Consider the following 22,771-nt stretch of genomic DNA (forward strand, 5'->3'; position numbering starts at 1 on the left):
CCATATGGCTTCATTGTTAACCTGGTCCCTGGCATAATTTTTCCCAGGCCAAAATCACTCTCTGAAGCAATTCCCTTCATGTTTCAGAGGTTAGGATAGACCAAAGGCTGTCTAAGAGGCAGCTGGAATACAACAATTTTGGTTTGAAGATTAGAGAGTTTAGGCATAAGCATGAGAGGCAGTCTGTGCCACTCAGCTTCCAGGCATCCATCCCTGCCTTTGGGAGCGAAGGTAACCAATGCCTAAAATACAGAAAATACATTCCCATGCAGCACCCTATTTGCTGCCTGTCATGAGAGCCCTCCTGGGTACAACTGGGGCATGGGAAGTAGATTAATAATTTGTCAGACATTCAGGTTACAAGATAACTTAATCTTACTCAGGATTATCAATTAGTTCTGCTATGTGCTATGAAATCAGAGCAGTTCTTTTCAAATTGGGGAATTTTGTAGAATTTGGGCAGAGACGACTCTCTTCCTTAAGACTTGCACTGAGCAAATGTTATCTTTTTATTCTTTATGGATGGAAGTGTAAAATAAGCAAATTGTCTGAACTTCTGTTCAACTCATAGGTTTATTTTTGCTAACTTTTTTAAAAGGAAAGAAAATACAAGAATTTTCATTCCTTTCTGACATATTTTCTGGTTATTTTATTTTGAAAAGTGAAAATACTCTTCCCAAGTATGCTTATTCAGTTAAAAAGTAACTTGATCAGGATCCTTTGCTCACTTCTTCCTTCTTTATTTTACCTTTTCACTAAAAAATGTAGTTGAATGAAAACCTGGCAGATGAGAACTAGTAACCAGAATAATGGAGATTTAAGAGAAAGAGTGACACTCACAATTGTAAAACACTGCCAGCTTCTTCAATTTTTACAAAACTAGAACACAGCAAGGACCAATTTATAAGAGAAAACTTAAAAAATGCAGGCAGAAAATTATTAAGTGACCATGTATCAAAGTACATTCTTATTCCCAACAGGAAAAACCAGATGACAAGCCAAGCTGCTTATTGTCCAGAAATCATGCTCTGTTGTTAGTATTTGTACAATCCCTGCCTGCAGTTGATGTTAAAATGATGGAGGACAAATAATGGGTAAAGTTTTCAAAGTGGAGTATGAGATACACATGCATATAGCCCATTATTTTTGAAAGGACATGTGCACACTCCAGGACCTACATTATACTGCCAAGACTTGCCCTGTTTTTGTAGTATGTGCACTTTACTGATGTGCATGAGCTATCACAAAGCTTAAAAAAGGGATTTTATAAATGATAAGGTTTTGCATGACCTTGGGGAAGTGACTCTTTTCCTGCCTGAAGCATGACAGCTTGTGGATGCTGTGAACATTTTTACTCTGTGTCAAGACAAAGGAAGAGATTCCTTTTTGGGGCTACTGGGTAAGCTGATGCAGAAGATGAGCTGATATGACCAACATTGTTAGTTTTCACCTGCCTACCACCTACCTACCTACCACTGAACACTTATTATTTAGGACAGAGATGTAAACCAAAACATATCCCTCTTCACGATGGTTATACCAACACACAAATTTCAAGCTACCCAGCAGCTTTCTGGTTATACTTTTTATCACACTCAGTGTGAGTCTTTTGAGTCTTAACAGTCTAAATATTTCTGTTCTTTCTAGAACAAGTTTCTCTGCACAAAACCACTTAAAAATGTGAGGAACACAGGAATATAGTCTGTACTTGTTCCACAATAAGCACATCTTATTGCCACAGTTAGACTTCAAAGTCCCATTAAGTCTTCCTTTTTACACTTTTTGTCTGCAAATAAAAGAGATGGGTGGGGATATACTTTGTGGAGCTCCAGAGTGCCATAAATTTTCCAAACTCTTTGGGTTGAGCATTTCATCTTTATTTTGTGTGGAACCAAACAGTGAAACCAGTTCTGATGAGTGATATAACCAGATCCTAACTATCTCCATTTCTTTGGGAAGCAAATTCTGGACCATTTGCTTAGTTATCATCAAGACAAACTAGTTGTGTTCAGGGACAGGCAGTGGCAGGGCGGAAAGGGTTCAAGCATTACCACCTTGAGGAAGGAATCTTGTTGACCATGTGTGATTCATCCATCCAGGTATTGTTTGCTCATGTTTGGGTACAAATTTTGATGCATCATTACCACACTGAATAAAAACTAAAATTAGAAACAAATAGTGGGCAACGGCCGTGGGTACCAAACTGACACCTTGCCTGCCCTCAGGGTCAAGATATCTCACTCCAGCCTTGACTATCTACAACTTGTTACCATCTTGGCTAGATGTGTTGGGTGTCCCCAGCTCTGCAAGGATTCCTGTGAGACACTGCTACAGTCAGGGTCCTCTGACTTTATGGAGTCCACTGCTACAGCATTATAACACTCTGCAACATCAAAATATCCAGCAATTTCAGTTATGTGACATAACTTTCACGTTTCTCTTTTCTATTTTCAGGCTATAGCAAAAGAATTCCTATATCTGTCACTTTCTGGCTTCTACTAAATGCTCACAAAATCTCATTGCTAGATCTTTTCTATTGGGAACGAAAAGGTTTTAGTGCTGCATTTTGAAAGAGTCTGTATTTACTAACTGGTACTCTAAAAATACTGGATTTGGACATTAGGACATTTACTGTTTTTCTGAAATCCCCCTTGGAACTTCTGTGTCTGTGCTCCAGTAGACAAAACACAGTGACATGATCAGAGAGATGTAGATGAAATAATTCCTTCCTGAGCACAGTCATTCCCCATGACAGATCAGTCATTTTTTCTCCTCTGATTCAGACATGTTCAGAATAAGCCTTCTAGCAAGGCCATCTGCACAAGCCATCAGCATTTTTTCTGAGTAGCTGCTAAATCATAGAACTGAGGGGGGTTTCTAACTATTTAACAAACTGTCCCCCAGGATTCATGAATTTCAAAAAGCAGCATAGACATGCCTCATCTGTTCCCACCTCAGACCCCCTCCCTTGTGAAGAATAACTGGGATAAATATTCCACAGATTTATCTGTTCCTGAGGCCTTCTTTCAAGGAATGTAAAAGTTTCAATTAATAGGGTTTTTTTCTACAATAAAACTACAATTTCTAGAGTTCATCTTATTATGTTCTCCTTTTCCCCAAACCAAAAGAAAAAACATCTGTTTTTTTTCCAGCAAAGTGTACGAAATATCAAGAGACCAAGGTAAAATTCTAAATCTAGAAATGGCAAAACAAATCCACTGCCCACTCAGACCATTCTCTTTCCTCCACACCCAGGGCACTTGATTTACAACACTGGCAAACTCACTTGTACATTTTCCATAATAAAAAGATTTTCCTGTATGATGCGGTAAGTGTGGGAGTCTCAGAGGAGGGGCAGGTCTGCCTGGCTTGAGGTCTCTTTTGTCAGTAGAAACTGTCCTCTCTGTGGCTGCTGAAAGCATTTTGAAACAACTTGCATTTATGAGGCTTCAGTTTCCCACTGACAGTCTGGCAAGACCTACTGACGACTACATCAGCCGCACAAAGGTGTTATCACGTACTGAGCAAACAGACAAGAGTAACAGGCAGTGTGACAGCCTCCATACAGCTCTCAAACACAGTAACTACGTTTCATAAAGCCTGATGTCACTGCTCTGTACTGCTACGGGGGTTTTGGACCAAGAATTTTTCCCTCTCCACTGAATTCCCTTCTACTGACCAATATCAGATTCAAGATCCAGCATCAGAAATCAATGTTGCAGGAACTCTATTATAACATCTGATTATTAAGATAATATGAATCTTAAAAACCATTCCATGGCTCACACAGGCTTTTTCTCTTTGCCAGAAATACTGACAAAGCCCAAGACATGACTGGAGGTTCAGTTACTGTTCTTGATGCATTCTTGTAGTGGCTGGTACAGCCTCTTTCTTCCTCACTGCTGGAGAGCAGTCTGTTCAATGCTCAGTGTCACACACTATTAATATTACATGGATCAATGGTGAAGGGAAGGAAAACTCAGCTTCCCTCTTTATTGGTTCAGCAGAACCACTTTTAGTTCCCAGCATAAGTGGGGAGACTACTCTGAGACTATGTATTTTGAGAATAATATGAATGGAATAAATGTAATAGACAGTGTTCAAACTCATTTTCATCCTCCTTTCCCTGCAGGTTTTTTTTGTTCCATATAAGTAACGACTAGAACTAGTTGTTCACTTTTTTCATCCACAGCTGCCATTTTATTATTTATTCTCAGCCAATAATATTCAGCACAGGAAGAGGTATCTTGTTCAGATCCACAATGAAGTCCCCATCAAATCATTTATTCTCCCTGGGCCTTTATCAAGTTATCACAGCCTGTAGCTGCATTAGCTTAAAGGCAAGATAAGTCATTCACTGGGAAGTAGCTTCCTACAAATGATTTATTGCACCAGTGCCATTTTTGAACAGAATGGCCCAGACTGTATTTATTTTGTCATGATTACAGGAAACATGTCAAGGTACTCACATTTTTTAAAAGCTGAGATCATATGATGGAAAACTGCTCCAGATCTGACACCAAGGAATCAAGAATGCACCAAAAGAGAGAAATTTCAGTTCTGTAACAGTCCAATATTTTAACTGAAGAGACTGCTTGCGCACACACAGCTGCTGTGCTGAGGTTTTTCTGGGTCTTGACCCAAGCCTATCTGCAGTTTAGAGCAAGAGAGATACAGACCAATTGCCTTTTTTTTTTCCTGAAACTGCAGTTGTTTGGAAGAAAGACTTAGCAAACCTGAAATTTTGACAGTTATGTTGAATCTGCAACTTTTCATCCTTTGTCACTGAACTTATCCTACTAAGCAGCCTAAAGACAAACTTAAGTATTCTTCTTCATCTAGTGAACAAAGCTGAACTGTATGCAATTCCCTGGTGGTTCCAAGCTTGCTAGTGAGTTTCATTAGATGTTTGTGATGGCCTGACATAGTTGTAGCAGTCTTTGGTTCAGTATTTGATTTTCTGTGCTAGCTCTTAGCCAGTCTGCTCTCTTTACTTCTGAATTTTTATATGTTCTATGATGTATATATGCATAATTACACAGGCAGCATAATTATATTTTGCTTGATTATATGTGTCCCCTTCTTTTCTTAATCATCACAGACACCCGACAGTAATTCCGTTTCATTCAGGTCTGGGAGACACAGAGCAGCACTCAGCTCTCAGCTTCCATCATTCTTGGCAGCAGCTGCCTCAACATCTGATGTGCAACTACAAGCAAAGCCCCACGCTGCTTGGTGTGTTCCTGCTCATTGAACCCTTGGCCTAATCGAGAGCTGCAAGTACAAGCCTATAAAATGATCTGTCACCAGTTTATCCAGAAAAACCTCCTGCGGGCATGGGTTTGATAATACAAGGTTTCATCAGTCCAGACGTGGCTTCAGTGCTCTTTTTATTTCTCTTTCTTAACCACAACATATCCAGCTGAGATTTATGACTAGAACTTCAAATGTGAGATTTCTGGACAAGTATAATTCCCCCTCAGCTTCCTCCACCTATATTTTTCTCCACTTAACAAGAGGGAAGTTGAGGTACAGAAAAGCGCTGTAATTTGTCCAAAGGATGACAGAGGCAGAAACAGAATCAGCATCTCCTCATTCTTAGTCCAATTCCCCAGTCCCATGGGCAAACTGGTAAGTAGGTGTTCATATGCCCATAATAACTAACCTCCTAGAGTGAAATCTTTAAAGTAATTTTAAACACTGAATAAAGTGATTGATAAATTATTAAATAGTTAATTAACAGTTATTTTTTTCCTATGTCAGCAGGGTAATAGCCTATTGCTTACTTTAATAGTTTGTAAATACGGATAGTGAATCTAGATACAGAAACAGAAAATATCTGAAAAGGGAATGCGGTGAAGCACTGCTAAAACAATGTATTTATTTGGCACTTCCAAATCCCCATAATCTAATTATGCCTCAATAGTAGACCTGGGGAGTAGGACCAGGATAAAAGAAAATAATGGAAATAAATCAACAGTATTAACAACCTCTGTAGAGAGCGAAAAATTTGAGGTTGGTCAGTGGTATCTTTTGAAGTCAGCATGGGCTTTGTTTTACAGAATCACAGAATAACAGAATCTGCTGAATTGGGAGGGACTCACAAGGACCATCGAGTCCAACCCCTAGACCTTCACAGGACCATCCCCAAAAGTCACATCATGTGCCCACGAATATCATCCAAATGCTTCTTTGAACTCTGTCAGGCTCCTTACATGCATGCTGCCTTTGTGCCAGTTTGAGTGGTTCTCAGAAAAAATAAATTTCTTGCTTCATGTTGTTATTGAGAGAATTCCTATTTCCCTTTTAAATTATAATGGCCAGTCTTCGCGAGCGAAGATTTGGGAAAGGTCATTAACCCTTCGAGCCTGCACAGTGGTTTTTTTAGGTGAGACCCAGCGTGCGCCGAACTGAGCCCACCCTTTAATCCTGAGGTTCATCTGCCGGGGCCGAGCAAGCTTGGACAGTGGCAGTGAGGGTCTCAGAACGTAGGTTTGTTTAGAGTGACCTTCTCTTAGATGGATTGCCTTACAAGGCTGACGAGCTCCATCTGCCCGGGGGGCTGGGAATCGAACCCAGGACACAGCGGTGAGAGTGCTGCACCCTAACCACTAGACCACCAGGGGCCCCCCTTTTAAATTAAGCAGTACAGTAAATGCCTTCTTTTTCAGCTTTTTATGAAAAAAGTAAATACACAATTTCAGGGAGAAAGCACTTGCACGTCTTATTCCAATGCAATGATTCCCCAGGTCTCCATAGAGCAAAATTTTTTTTCACTTCACTATTTAGCAGTTTGCAAGGTTTGCAACCCGCAGTTTGCAATATGAGTTTCCAAGCACTGCAGTCAATGCCTACGAATACTTCAGTCTTGTACCAGTAGCTCAGACTCTAAGGTGTTTTAAGTCTCAAGTCTAACTCAATTACTCTCCTGGTAGTCCCCTGGATCTTTTTTGAAGCCCTTGTTAAAAACAAAGAAACAAACGAAAACCAATCCAACCAACAAACAAAAAAACCCCTAAACCAAAAAAAAACAAAGTCGTCACATTTACTGTCTTCCATAGAGCCAAGACAATTTCAAGAGTATGTTACATTCTCCATTCAGCTGCGCAGAAATTATATATTTCAATTTTCTTAAAGTTCTTGGGTGAAAACCCACTGTCTTGATGCTTTTTCAACATTAATTTAAACACCTTGTTCTAAAGCTGTTTGACTGATGGTTTAACTGGAGATGATGGACAAATTTCTCATAAGGAAAGGAACGCTCCTAAGCTCATTTGGATGAACATTGATGAAAATAATTCATTGGCTTTTCAGCTAGAGAGTCATATTTTTTGTGCTATCCTCTAATGACTCGGTCATACATTAACCTGTAGACTCAATGGTAGCCATCGTCTTTCTGGTGCACTTGAAAAAAAGTCACCATTAGGACAAATGCTTCTAGAAATTTGTTCCCCTAATCTGTTATTTTTTCAGTCTGTCTTACAGCTTTTCATTTCCTGTGTCTGTGCTTTTCAGCTTAAGTTTTTGGACAGTGTTTTCATTATTTTTAAATAGCCTCCTTTATTCCTCTGTTTTACTATTACAGAATTTTCATGTCCCTTCACATTGCCTTCTGAGTCTTCATTATAGTGTCTCTATAGTCTTTATGCAAAGTATTTTAGCCTTTGAAACTGACCCTTGAAACTTAATTTTTGCCTGGTTTTCCATTAATGAGTATTTTTAATGTATTCAATGTTACTTGCAAAGTTGCGGTTTTTTCGGAGTATGTCACATATACCATTTATAATCACTGTAACAAAGAGCTTCCTCCATAGTGTCTCTGGTGCTAAGTCCTGGTGCCTTTTCCAGGAATACATCAACAGGCGTTTCCCATGTTGAGAAAAGAAAGAGTCAGAGAAAAATTTCTTCAAAACAGCAGCTGTTCATGTTTTCAAAAAAATTGGTCCCTACCTCATAGCTTCCTCATGAATCTTTACATCCTTCTTGGAAGTACTTACACTGTGTCTATGTTTGGAGGAAAACACTGAATATCACATGAATCACAGTGAAATCACAGAGGTTGCCAACACTGTAGAACAGAAATGATGAGAAGCTCTATGATAACACAATTGGTGGGACTGCAGGTGCTGCTAAAGCTGTTGCTGTTCTCTAGAAAATTATACCAAGAGGAGAAAACTTTGCAGTCGTTAAACAACATAAGATTTTGTTGCTGTTGTTACTTGAAACCACTTACAAAGCTTTGATAACATATGAAGTAATAACAAGAGGAATACTGAATATATTTTCATCTCATGATTTTTTCTTTTACTGATAAAAGTTACTGATAACATCGTAGGACAGCAGAGGGGAGCAGCTACTTACTGCAGTTGTGTGCCCAGTCAACAGCCTTCATCAGTCTTGAGCTACCTGGAGGTTTTGCCAAGTTGCAGTCTGAGCAGAGGTTCTAAAGCCAGAGAAAGAACTCTGCTCTGCTGGCTGTTTTTGATAGTTTTAATGGGAGCGGGATTTGACCAAGACCTAACTGCACATATTTAGGAGGAAGCAATCATCAGCATTTAGAAGAAATGGTAGCTATAAAGTTCAAGAAGTTAATAGAGATCAAATGGTGCAGGAATCTGTTTTATACCAAGGTGTATGTGGCTATCCACGGGGTAGGGAACAGCTGTCATTCCATCCATTACCTGCACATAACAGCTATATCAATGTTTTTAACCTTTGACAGATTAAGAAGACAGCAGGACCAAGGTGGACAGACTTCCAGCATTGACAGCAGAGCATCACTTCAGAGCCACGAGAAACTCCAAGATGGACGAAACAACAATTTACTGGGACACGGCTGCACAAGAGGCTGCAGCAGCTAGTGAGCTACAACCCTATGGAGCACATGCTTCCACACAGGTAGGGGGAGGGAAGGTCCTCTCTGTGCACACCTTCTCCTTCACCACATGGATCCTGGGATGTCTGACCCCTCCAAAAGCAGGATCCCCAGCCAAGGACAAACCCACACAGCACAGCGGCTGAGATTTTCCACATACAACTCTGCTCTTCTTTTGACTCTGCCACTGGAAAAATGACCATCAGCAGCAAAATACAATTTTTTAAGTAAGTGTGACTTTCGTTTTCGAAATCCTGGAAGAAAACTTGAAACAATTCATTGGGCAGCCTCTCAAAGATTACCGCATTCCTGGCTACTTGCAAGAGACAACCTTATGCTGGGGCCAGATATATCTTGAAGGCTTTACATTACCCCCCCCCCCTCAATTAATTAAAATGGTCCAGCTTGGAATTTTGTGAAACTGCTGTTTCTGAGCACCTCCTGTTGAGTTTATAACAGATGTACATGATGTAAATACATGAATGTATTGTCAAATAGGCCAAACACTGGCTAATTTCATTCAAATTCCTGAAACTCATTGAAAAAGTTGCAGCCTGAGTGTATTCACACTGTTCTTTAACATCTTGTGTTCTGTTTTGTAGTAAAAGATGTGACCCAGGCCAAGTCAAAGTTTTGATAGTGACTTTAGTGGATGCAGGATCAGACAGACACATTAGTTATGTATAGTAACATGGCAAAGAAAGACCTTTTTATTTGTAACAACAGGCTTGCAGAGCCAGAGTTGAAAAGCAGCTTAGTAAGGAAAGCTAAAAACATTAGGAATTTGCTCAGATCCATAATTAGGTGTTATAAAATGTGAAAAAGTTACATTTGTCTCTGTTTTCAGATCTATTCTGGATGACAACTATCTTGAATAGAAAGAAACATACTTTAGTCAAAATATTGCTGACATGAAGTCCTTTCTTTTTTTTAAACATCACCCACAATTCCTAACCTTTGTGGTATTTTACAAATTGTACATCCACATTTTGACAATAAATGCATGCTAATTCTGTCCTATTGTCCTTTTATTTTGCAGGGTTACCATCTCTAGGCAAATTTCACTTCAACCTTTTAAAAAAATAAGTTATGCTTTTGGGAGTGAAAAGCATTTTATTTGTAATAATCTATTTTTACCATATTGTTTCCATTCTATCTTTTACAAAACAAAGTTCTCTGTAATTGAATCTATTTTAAAATCTTGTTTCGCATTATATGTAATTCTGGTCACAATTTTTTCACAAATACAGATTTTTATCGCTCCATGAAATGATGTGGTGTTCCTATTAACAACAAGCAGTTTACAAAGGTACTAAGGTAAAGATTTTACATCTGTCATAAGCATGGTGTTCGTCTACTTGCTTAATTTGGGCATAGACTGAAATAATCATAAAATCAAGCAAAGGAGCAGAATTTCTCTCGTCATAAGAGGACAGACTTCATTGCCTAGAATAAACTGTTTCATGTCCATCTTTTCTTATAATGACTTTTTTTTTTTTATTTTCTTGGCATTGGTTTCCTTTGGGAAGGACTAAAATGGATAATATTTCACATAATTTCTGAAAACACCTATTGTCCTGTTCCAATCAAAATGCATTATGATCTTGGGCCTTGAACTGGATCTTGATCCTGGAAAGAAAATGTTTATTTACTTGACTAATCCTACAGAAACTAAGGTGACTACTCATAGGTAAATGTTTGCAGGACTCAGGTTATATAGACTAGAGCCATGGAATGTTTGTAAACAGGACCACTAATTTATTGAAATTTTCCATGTAAAGTTTTCCAGTTGGAAAAACAAGGGGGGAAAAGGCAATTGCACATTTGCTTTACTTTCTATGATTACAGTTATTTTGTGCAAAAGTTGTTGTGAGTGATTTTGTACAACATCAACCACATAGGATGTCACTATGCTAGCACCTTAATTTAGGCTGGGAAGGCATTTTTGAAGTTAATGTCTCAACTTTAAAGCCCTACTGCATTTTAGTACATATTGGAGCATCCGAATCAGATGCTTTTTGGATGACACAAAACTAGAAGATGTGTTCCAAGAGAGCACTAAGGCCATCTGCCCAGCCTTGGGCTTATAGACCACAGAAACAGGTGAGAAAAGATCTGAAATGGAACTTCCCCAAATGTGGCTCATGTGGCTGTGAGGTTGGCATTGCCAGCCACTCTGCAGAGCCACTTCTGTCCTGCTGCACTGCCAGCTAATGGACACACAGCCCCCAGGAAGCCTGGGTTTATAGAATGAAAAGTTTATAGAATGAAAGATCCACAGCCTTTAGAGTGTAAGAAGTTCATTGGTGACTGCATTAAAAATTGGAGGAGTTTCCTGCAGATAGATTTTAATTAGCAGCAGGATTCTACCAAATATTTGCAGTCTGATCTGGCTGTTGCTGGGTGTCTTTGCCAATGTTTTACTAAGCTGTTTTTGAGAGCAGTCTGGTTATTCAATAGATTGCATCTACTTAAATATATTTGCACAGAGTATTGTGCATGAATGCAAGCTCACTCAGACACTTTAATTTCATGCTTGTTTTCACATAGTCATTTCTCAAACACCTCTACTGATTGCAAAAAAGTGAAATCACGGCACCAATCAGCTTTATCCACAGTTCATGGCGCTTCCACTGACTGCAAACTGTACCTTTTGCTGCATATAATTATCTGTGCCAACTTATCACACAGATGAATGAATACCCTCAGCTATACCATGGACAAGCAATACTGAATCAAAGAATCACAGAATGGTTTGGGTTGGAAGGGATCTTTGAAGATCATTCAGTCCAAATCCCTGGCAATGAGCAGGGACATCTTCAACTAGATCAGGTTGCTCAGAGCCCCATCCAATCTGGCTTTGAATATTTCCAGGGATGGGGGCATCCACCACCTCTCTGGGACACCTACACTCTTATTTCATTTCTTCTTTTGACCGACATAGCCGTGAGGATCTGGAATGTCATGGGAAGCCCTGAAAATTGTTCAGAAGAGGACAAATAGAGGTCATTCTGAATAGTATGTGATTTGTGAGGACAGAACACATACTACAAGAAAAGTCACACAGCCTGGGAATACACCTGAGAAATGTTTGGTGGGACTTGTCTCCCTTAACTTTAGACATAAGAAAAATGAGTTAGCCAGATCCAGGCTCAAAAATAAAGATGAAAAAGGAAAAAAAAGCTTTTAAGACATGGTGCACTTGCCCTGTCTTGACTGTCTGTTTTAGCAGATGGTTCTCTCTGTAGCTCTGCCTCCATGGAGTACAACATCAGTGTGCACAGCTCAGATGTGTGCATGCTGAGCTCAGGCATGCACATTGTGCACTGACCTCTAGTCAGATGAATTGCGTTTGTGATGGCACAGAAAACTTGTGGACATGCAATCTAATCCTTATGAAAAAATGGGAACATTTCTGATCATTTCAGTGGGAGTAAGAGAGATTTAAAATTGTCATCCCTACATGCAAAAGTGGTATTATATAAACAAGAAATTACACAAACATACTCTTGCCTTGCTTTCCAGTAGAAATGGAAACAGGGAAGGGAACCTAAATAAGACATAGAAGGTTTTTACAAAATACTCATACGGAGGAGAAAAAGAAAGAGGGGCAGTCGTAAAGCCAAAAGAAACTCCTTGGGACTCATTTATTCCATACAGCTTTATTGTCTTGCAAAAACAGCCAGTGATCTTAACTCCCAAAGTCTCATATGGTTTCTCCAAGTCATTTCAAGGATAAAAATATTTTTTCTCATTTCTGTTCCAAGGAGGAGGGAAAGAAGTCTAACACAGCTGGAAAAGCAGTTTGCTTCTACCACAGTTTATTACAGTGCCTCCTCCTCTGTGGTGCTGCAGTCCTGATCACACATGCGCGTTCCCACAGCATCACTCGGCATTAAACTCTGCCAGATTTACCTTCTGTTCAGTTTGCTCCTTCTACATTGTGTATTAAATATTGGCACAGTACTGTAAATGTTTAATTACCAACTGTCATAAAGTACACATGGTTACTTTCATCTGTAGTCTTGAAAAAAATGATTAATGTAATATTTCCAGAAGATTTTCCTGTAGATTTGGGGGAATCGGAGGGTTGGTTACAGATCTTGGTACACTATTCAGAATGACAGCAAAGTATATAATAGAGGAAATACTAGGCACCAATCCACCCATTCCATTCATTTAGATGTTTTCTGCTTGCAGAGACACGTGATCATTACTTCAAACTTATTTCTGACAGTTTAAACTAAACCTATATATTGGTGTAATGGGATGTACTGAGAAGCTGCAGTTGGCTGAATCGGACACGAAGCATTTTTTAGTTTTCCAGGTGGTTAGGTATGCTAACACTTCTGCTATGAAAAAATTGACTGCCAACACAGAAAAAGCTTAGAGGTTTTGGACAGGTCTACAGTTTTGGTGGGAGCTGGAAAGCAAGGAGATATTCAAAGTGTATTAATTAAAAAACCCACAGATATCATCTGGTAACCTCACTGCTCTAGTTCCTGCCCCAAAAAGAGACCTGGAACAAACCAGAAATCCTGCAAATAATCTCCATTATTTCTATATTTGACCCAGATTTCATTCATGGCAGAGCGAGTTCCTCTATGCAGACTCTGATTAAGAAGCAAGGAATGGCAAGACCCCACCTGTCAGCAGTGCTGGGCTGCTCAGACTCTGCCTTTTAGTGCAGCACAAGGGACAACAACTTACAGCACCTGCTGCAGCCAAAGTCATCAGTCCTGCTAGGAAAAGCAGGAATTATTTTTTCCTACATATCAGTTACAGTTCAGTCCCTTAGCACATGTGGTAAACTTTGAATGAGGGATGATGTAAAGCTTTTAGAGATCCTTCTGCTGCCACACAAAAACTTCCATGATAGATTGTTGTGATTTTTAAACAGGAGCTTTGTGCTTCTGGAAAGCATGCTAGTTCATCTTCTGGAGAGCATGCTAGTAGCTTAACTACTGATTCTATATGCATATTGTGCTTAATCATCTCAGCTTCCATCAGAGTAGTTACATCTGTTTATCTGTATTTTAATGATTGGATCAGCTATGCTCTGGCCAGCAGGGAAAAATGTTTTGGTATTTTTAGCATGCATTTAGCAATGCAAATGAGGTTGCTATAATCGTGTTTGTGAGAAAACACACGGTTCAGTCGGGACCTCAATAATGACTGATATTAGCTATGCTCTATACATCAATGAAATTGGCTCAGAGTCACAAAATCCCTCTTTTTGTCCTTTTTAATTGGAAAGGAGGAATGCATCTAATCAATTAAACCATTTTTTACAAAATTGCCCAACTGTCCTCATGAGTCCTCCCAGAGACTCAAAATTAAAACACAGGGCAGAAAGCTTTGCTGTTCAGTGTTTGGGGCTTTCTTTAAGTCCATTATAAACAACAAAGTAAGCATATAAAAACTTCTGTAGCTTTCAATATCCATTGAGGCATACAACTGAGAACAATCCTAAAATGCAAGTCCTTTTAAAATGTATGCCCATGAATACAGAGTTACGTAAAATCAGTCCCCTTTAAATGGAATTAAATTTAGTCACAGACACTCTCATGGGTACAATCACATCGGAACTAGTGCTCTAGACAATTTTTTGCACCTTACCTTCCACTGTTTTGATGTGTGCTATATTACAGCTCTAAAATTTTCCCACAGTGATTATTTTGTACTTGAAAAGTCCCTCTTGGAAGAGTACTGTACAATTTAATTAGTACTTTTCTATACAATATTGTAGCAAGTATAACATTCTTCAGTTTATATGTAAAGGTATTGAGACAATTTTGTTGTGGTCAACTAGAAATGAGACAATGCTCCAAGAATTGAGTCATAATAAATATGATATCCATACATTACGGTAAGTCAGGCAATACTGCAAGGAATTTACAGTTTGAACTAGCTTTGTAAAATATATCTTGAAGCCAGGGATAAACTGGAAAAAGTATTCAGGGCAGCAGGCAACAGTGAAATCAGCTTAACAAATGTAATGAGCACCCATATAATGTAGATTTATGGATTTTTTTTCTGCATTCAATTATATGCAACATCTCCTTTCAGGTCATAAATTTCCCATGTATATTTGAAAGCTCAGGCTAAATAATTTTAGAGAGTACAGAAATGGCTGGAGCAGTGGCAGAGCCTGCTGCAGTGACACCAGGAGCTGTAATCAGTGCCTCATCCTCTGTCCAGCTCAGTGCCTCATCCTCTGTCCAGCTCAGCGAGAGCACACTGAGTAGAAGATCACTGCATCTGCAGAATCAAACTAAAGGCACATGTGGAGAGCTGAAATGAAGATGTCAAGAGGATGAGAGCTGCCATCAGAGCTGATTTGCTGCTTCTGCACCCCCTTGGTGAGAACCTACATGGTTCCCTATAAATCCTGCCTTCCCCCTAGTCTGGCAGGGCACTCACTCCACCGGGCTGTGGAGCGCAAACATCCACATGTGAACACTGCAGCACAAAAATCCATCCCAGCTGAACACCATTTTGACTGATACAGAACAATTACTGCCCTCCCAAGGTCCAGCCAAGCACCACCCCCAGGCACATCCCAACCTCACTGATCACCTGTCATAAAAAAGACACAGTTTTCCACCTACTCTGTTCCTGTTGAGTCACAAACTCCAGGAATTCAAGGTCTTGGAATTGCTTAGAACCTACTGAAACCCCACCAAGTCCACCAATCAGAGTGTTTCAGAAGGTTTCCTGCAGCTAGCATTCATCTTACTTCAGTATTAAGCTTAATATTATATTTTTCAGAGGCACACATTAATACTGAACAGCTAATAAAAAAGTAAGAACACTAAAGAGAGTAAGACTGCTTGTCCTGTGTTTTAACACATATTTTAAAGAGATTTCTGAAATATGTTTTCCCCATCTTATAGGCACAGCTATTTGAGTAAGTAGCATATCTTTTTTTTGTGCAAATGAGAGGCATCACCACACAGTATGAGCAGAAAAATTGCCCTAAAAGTATGTAGTTGACAGTGTGCTCTCACATTATGGCAGGAACTTTCATTACCTTATTCTCATTATTTTCTTCAAGGTAAAGTATCTGCTAAAACTCGTAGCAGAGATATTAAATCCTACTGGTCAAATTGTGTGAACTATATTTAAAAATTTCATATTAACAGTCTTTAATTTTATTCCACTTTTTTTTATTTTGAAGACTAATAGGTCTACACAAATAGCCTTTTCTGAGTCCTTCATTAGTTCATATTACCCTCACTGTAATTTGTCTCCTCTTTAAATACACAAATATTCCCCTGGCAACACACACCACAAACACACTTCTCTGTTTTCCCCTCACGGGGTTTTCAGTCTTCCCACACAAATTAAGCTCTCTGTGTCTCTAAGATGAAGTGCTGCCTGTCTCTGGGAAAATCTTCTCTGTGAATAGTGCTGACTGTTTACAATTGCCTTATCAGGACTGTGAGTTATTGATATGAGGTTGCATCATCATATTTAAGATACATGAACTCGCTAGCACTTCACAGTATCATGTTTCAAGTACTGCAGGGTCTTGGGAAAAAGAAGTGAAAGTTTTTGGGGGTTTTTTTGAATATCAGTACACATTGAGCAGCTATGTGCACAGCAAAGCTATGGGCTATTTTATTGCATGGGTTTAGCATATTTTTACTACAGCAATGCATTTAGCTCCCTGAGCTTGCTCCTTCCAACCTTGACTGTGTCAATACTGATTTTCACCTTCCACTCTGTTGTGGTGACACTCTTCTTGGCAGGACCAAGGTTATTGGTTTACTGAGCCAGTATCTGTACCAGGGACATAGCCCTGCTTTTCTTGAAGAGTATACATATGTATGAACGGTTTATTTGACTGTATTTTTCTCCTTGAAGAAAAAGGAGCATTACTTTATTTGTACTAGCTGAGAATAACAAATTAAACCTTTTCCATTTAGCACAATTCAAATAAAAGCTTTTCTCACTTCCTATCGACTGTTTCAGTCAGTTCACAAATGAACATTATGAGATTTAAAAGGTTTTACCTACTGAAAATACGCTTGTATTTTTCTTGAAGACGTTTACTCTAAAACTCTTTCCATTAAAATAATGCAGCCATCCCTGTAATCTTTTACACTGTGATATGCTCATTATATGGCATATACATATTAATCTATAATTAAAAGTGTTGGCTGTGAGAGATATTTCTTAGTTCATCAGCCTCATGTTCACCAGTAGCTTTGGTATGTATATCCCTTTACAAATGACAAGTCAAAATACAGATAGGAAAACATACACAGGAAAACATTTGTAACACAGAAAACAGATTTTTCCCATCAATGGATGGCAGAAGGCTCAATCTTCCAAGCTAAATAATGTGCTTAAATATAATGAGATATAATGCAGCCACATCTGCAAGTATGTTAAAAATGAAAATCTTTCTTCCTTTGCCTCTAGGGATTTGAGATCTGCAGGCTTCCTGACAGAAAAGATAGAAATGGATGTTAAGTAGGTTGGAGAGAAGGGAGTATTTCTAGGAGACAAAATAAACCCACTCTGTCCTAAGATTTGGAATCTGATAATTTCATGTTGTTAAATCATGTTTTCCCAAATAAGGGTGTTTTCCTTAACATAAGAAGGTAAGATTAAGCATAAAACAAGCATTTAAACATACCTGTGTTGCTCCAGCCATAGCTTATTGTTACCTGTATGTATCATATTAATAGGGAAAGTATTTTTGCAACAAGCTTTCTCTCATGCTATCAGATAAATTTCTCTGTTTCCATCAAAATTTTCTGAAGTTTTTTAAACTCCTCTTCTGCACCTCTTTGGTTTTGCCCACTTTCAATGCCCAAGTGTTAAAGACCCTCTTCCTCTCTCAAGAATTTTCACTTAACACTGAACTGAGCACCTCTGCTTCCCACCAAGTCTTTTCTTCAAATAAAATCAACTTTTTATTAGATTTAGTGACAGTAATTCTTTGTACTTCAAAGAAAGGTCTTCTTTAACCACACTGGATTCCATTTCTGCTGTGGAGACACAAAATCACATCTTTGGTAGTCTTTCCTAGACCAGCCCTAGCTGGATCTTCTGGATTTAGAATTTTGAGATAGCTCTAATAAGGGACCTGAGTGGCTAAAATATTCAAGTGCTGGAAATTTAGGTGCCTGAGCCACAGAGCCCAAGGAAACCCAGAACCATGTACTTAGAGTCTCCTCTTTCCTTTTACTTCACAGGGAGACCTCAGGGCACTCCATAGGAAGACCTCACAGGCATCTCAGGGACCTGAGCAGTTGTGTCAGACATGCAGAGGTCACCAGTAAAAGGTCCTAAGCACTAGGGTGTGTCTAAAAGTCCTACTTTTCTTGAGGCAATAAGACCTCCATCTAGCTAGACCTACAGCTGTCCTAGAGATAGTATACTCCTAGATCAGCACTTACTATGACAGCGTAACACCGAGAAAATTATTCCAGAAAATGGAAAACTTGCGTGTTAAACTTTCCAAAGTCCAGGGAGTTTAAAATACATCCTTCCAGGAGAGTGGCCACACAGTAGAAAGAAACATGTTTTCCCCCCCCAGTTCTCTGAAGAATTCCAGATTAAAATGACCATTTTACAAAGCTTCAGTCTGGGGCGTGGGGAGGGTAGTGCAATGCTATGAAAGAAAACAAGATTTCCTTATACAGAGGACTGTTAAGAAGAGCACAATGCACACAGTACACTTGATATAAAATTAAGGAAAAAAGCTCTAAATACATACTGTTCAAGTACCACATCTATATTACTTGTTCTCAAGATCAGCTACAGGACAAAAAGTTACTGTTCTCTAATCAGTATTCATATGTAAGTGTTCAAATTGTAACTCAGAATCCTGAGAGACTGGAATGCTTCTCGGTTCCATCTCTTTAAAATGAGAATGAATTCTATTTCAGTGTTAGCTTTGATGTATTTCAGGCATTTTTTTCAACATCAGTTAGAAGAAACTTATTTGCTTCAGCAAACCTTAATGCCTGTATGTTTTTGGTTTTGTCTTTAACTAGATGACAAACATTTTCTTAGATGGCAAATATTTTTTTTAGGTAAGTCCAAACATTTTATGAAAGTACATTTAAAAACAACTATATCCTGATTATAAGACATACTAGAAATGAGGCTTGGTTTTGAATTTATATTATTCAAACCACAACTACATTTAATGATCCCTTCTGTTGCATGAAAAATATGGCATAGTGGATGGGGCGAGTTAGAAAAAAAATTTGTAATACAAAATGCATTTGGCAAGAGCCTCCAGTAACACTAATGCAGAAATTTTTTTTTTTGCCAAAAGAGCAGAGGTGTGTATCACAGGGCAACATGGGGCTCATAAGGCTAAAAAAGTGAACACCATTCAGCCAGCCTGTAAGGCAGTCCGTCAACAAAATGTAGAGGAAAGAGAGGAATGTGCAGTGAGCACAAAATAAGGAGCACTACATCCTTTTTCTTTTATCAAGAAATCACATTACCTGAAAAGGTCTCTTCAGTGTAAGGGATGCAATGGAAGCTACTAGTGCTATTATAGATCCATTTCCATTGGAAGATCAAAGCAGCAACATAAAAGCAAGTGTCAGCTGAAGTACTTTCTTCTGGTTTCAAGGTAAAAGGTAAAAGCCGCTGAACGGAAATCTATGAAAATGTTTTCTGCTGATATGCTGATGGTAGCTTTCCTGACTGATATTAACCCTGTTAAATAGCCATCAGTGTCTGCTCGAAAAGGAAGAGTCCCTCCCCAAAGTACATCTAAAGGAAAAATGGCCAGCAATGAAAAATTCAAGCCTTTTACTTTCCACTAAACATGAACAAATGCATAGACAAACTAAATATGAACAGATATATAGAAAACCATCATTTACACTGGAAGTAGTTTTGGTCCCTTGCCTACCACTTCATATTTTAACCAATCAGTGATTGATATTCTATCCAAGTCTGGTATATGGCTCGACTTGATTTATTTTCAAGAGATATAGCTTTGTCCATTCACTTCTTACTGAGAAGGAAGATACAGAACTGTATTTTGCTATACTTACCTTTAAATAATCTGCCTACTTCTCTAACAGCTTTCTCACCTGGTGTCCCCAACTCTGCAATCTGATGCAAAGAAATCATCACAGCACACAGTTTGGGCTTCTTTGCAAAGGCACAATCTAACACACATGGCACCTGAGCACAACCCCCAGTTCACACTGTCTAAAGATTCGAGTGAAATCAAGGCCAAGTACTTTACAGCCTCATCCACAAGCTGCTCTCAGGACCCCAGATTATCCCATCCCTGTGATATGTTTTGTACCCAATTAAAACCAAGTAGACTGGGGAGAAGGACACAGGTCACAGAGTGCTTGGATCCTCTCTGTGATAACAAGACCCACTAGCATTTTGCATCAAATTTATTAAAACGCTAAGAAACCTAAACCCAAAATTATAAAAGATATCAAAACCTTCCTTGGTAGACCGTTCACTCAGTGCTATTGTGGTGTGTTTGTGAACTGAAGGAGCTGGAGCAGTACCTGTGGAAGAGAAGGAGCAAAGGTGGTGGTGCTGGTGGTAAAGCAGAAATGAAAATGCCTGGGCTGAAAAGCTGAGTCTGAGAAAAGAGTAAGAGAAAAAGAAGAAAAGAGGCTACAGTCTGAGCAAGGAGATTGGTCTGGAGATTAAAGTTCAGACAGCCAAGAGATATGGAGCCTAGGACTGTCAGAGCTTGGCCAGGAGGAGGCAGCAGGGTGAATAAGTAAGGAGAGGAAAAACAAAATGAGCAAGGGCATGGGGGGACCTGGGGTGCAAATGGATCTGAAAGACCAGGACAAAGCAGATTCTTGAGGAATGGATGGAAGAGTTAGTTCCTAATGTATCATATTTTCTTTTAAGAGCCTCGATTTTCCACTGTCCTCTGGTGTTAGAAAATGCTGTGAATCTTCCAGCAAAGCACATCTCACCCCTCTGTAGTTGCCCATGGAGAAATAAAGAGAAATAGGGAAAATACAACTACTGGGAACAGCAGTCTGTGCAACAGAGCCAGTTCTTTCAGGCTTGCAGAGGAAACATGAGTGCAAATGAGGTACTGGATGATTAGGGCTCACCAGCTCCCATGAACATATTTTTCCAAGAGCATTATTTCAGGAGCAGAAGGTGCATTTGTTCACTTTGAAACAACTGAAGCACTCTCACAGCAGAGGCTTTCGGTGGCTCCAAAACTGGAGGGCAGTAAAGCTGACACGTATGAACTGCCAGGACTCAGGAAGGTGGGGCACAGGCTGGCAGGAAAGGCTCCTCCCTTGGAAACTGGATTTCTGCAAATCTTCATTATCTGACAGAAAAAGCTCTCTTGTAAAACTTCTACCAGCTCAAAGAAAAAGCAGAGTACTGGTTTTCTGGGTTCTTGACAGATCTAGTTATTTTCACACAAAAACATTATTAAGATATGGTTATGGAAAACCAGGGGAAAGTTAGAGTGCCAGGAAAAGGAGGATCAGCACGAGAGCCCACAAAAACAGGTTCAAAGTCCAAAGGCAATTTAGCAGACTCAGTGGAAAACTTCTGATTTTCTTTTCTTTAAAGACCAGCAGTATTTTTCAGAAAGGTTTTGTCTCTTCTACAGGGGATTGTTTAATGGCCAGCAATAATGGGCAGCAATAATGGCCAGTGTTGCTATTACCCAAGTAATGAGAAAAGCAGCATCCCAGATTTATAGCAATAAGATTTTTGGAGCCTCAGTAGGATTTAGATGGAAGCAGGATGTGGTAAAGTCCCTTTCCAATGTCAACATCCTCTCTTCTCATTTGTTTATCAGTGGTGGGGCTTCAACAAGAGTCCTGTCAAATGCATCCACAGAGAAAACTTTCCTCTGGCTATGCTTAATGGCCTTTCCTTTAATATTGGATTGGACAGTGTTCAGGCAGAGAAGAGCACTGAACAAGGATTTCTCCCCACTTTATGTGAGATTCCTGGTCACTGAGTTGTTGAAAGGGAAGAACCATCTTCACCTTGGAAGAAAGGTTTTAAAAGGAAAGGTCTCACCTGCGTGGTAGAAACACAAGCTCTTGCCTACTTGCAGCCCAGTGCTACAGACCCTGAATGAGAAACACCTATGCACAGGATCCTGAGGCAATCAGAGCCTGCAAGAATCCTGTTGAAGGTATTCATTGCTCACGTTACACAGTGTGGATGGACTACTTGAGAAATTTCATGAATACACATTAGTTTTTAATATAAAAAAAAGTAGAAAAGAAATTGGGCTTGCTCATCTTTGATTCCATGTGCTGTCAAGACTGAATGTTCCTAGTTTTTCTTTTATTTGTTTAGGATCATGTATTTTTTCAAGAGTCAGTGTCCGGTCTCAAAAAACCCAACAGAAACCATTTATAAAAGCTAGCAATTCCCAGGCTGCAAATGCCATGGGACTTTGGTACTCTGCAACAGAACAACATTCCACCTCTTTAAAATATAGTGATGGGAAAGAGAAACTGCATGCACGAGCGGAGCCCTGGGTCCCTCACAAGGCGGAAGATGTAACAACAAAACTACACTTGCAAAATCCCACAGACAGTCCTGTGTCTTGTGAAAATGAGCAGTTGATAGACAGTGATTTGGAGCAATTTTCCTCTGAGTAATCAGCACCCACTTAACCACAGGGGTAGGCTGTTGCTGTGCCTCCTGCTCAGGGAGAAGTGGCTGTGCAGGCAGCTCAGAGAAGGAATCAGGCACCCAGCTTTGATCTACCAGGAAATGAGCACTATGCTGGCTGATGCCATCAGGCCCTAAGTAAAGCAGGAGTGCAGGATTTTTGGTCTCAATCAATGTCTGGATTCAGCAGGATGGGAAGTGAAAGAAACCCCACTTTTCTAATCTTCCATTATGGTGATTTCAGGAGGTTTAATGGATAAGTATTGGTTG

At 39.4% G+C, this 22,771-nt stretch overlaps 1 protein-coding gene across 2 annotated transcripts in view; it reads left to right on the forward strand.

The window, feature by feature from the left end:
* STK32B (serine/threonine kinase 32B) overlaps nucleotides 1-10,576 on the forward strand; it is a 176,900-nt gene extending 166,324 nt beyond the window's left edge. For both annotated transcript variants that reach the window (XM_017824497.1, XM_017824498.1), the window contains one exon: nucleotides 8,723-10,576. In XM_017824497.1, coding sequence (XP_017679986.1) covers nucleotides 8,723-8,861 — 139 coding nt within the window. In that variant the 3' untranslated portion in view covers nucleotides 8,862-10,576. The remainder of the gene's footprint in view (nucleotides 1-8,722) is intronic.
* Nucleotides 10,577-22,771: the final 12,195 nt, after the last annotated feature.

The sequence above is a fragment of the Lepidothrix coronata genome, unplaced genomic scaffold (assembly GCF_001604755.1).
Source record: "Lepidothrix coronata isolate B3197 unplaced genomic scaffold, Lepidothrix_coronata-1.0 Scaffold111, whole genome shotgun sequence".
Taxonomy (NCBI): Eukaryota; Metazoa; Chordata; class Aves; order Passeriformes; family Pipridae; genus Lepidothrix; species Lepidothrix coronata.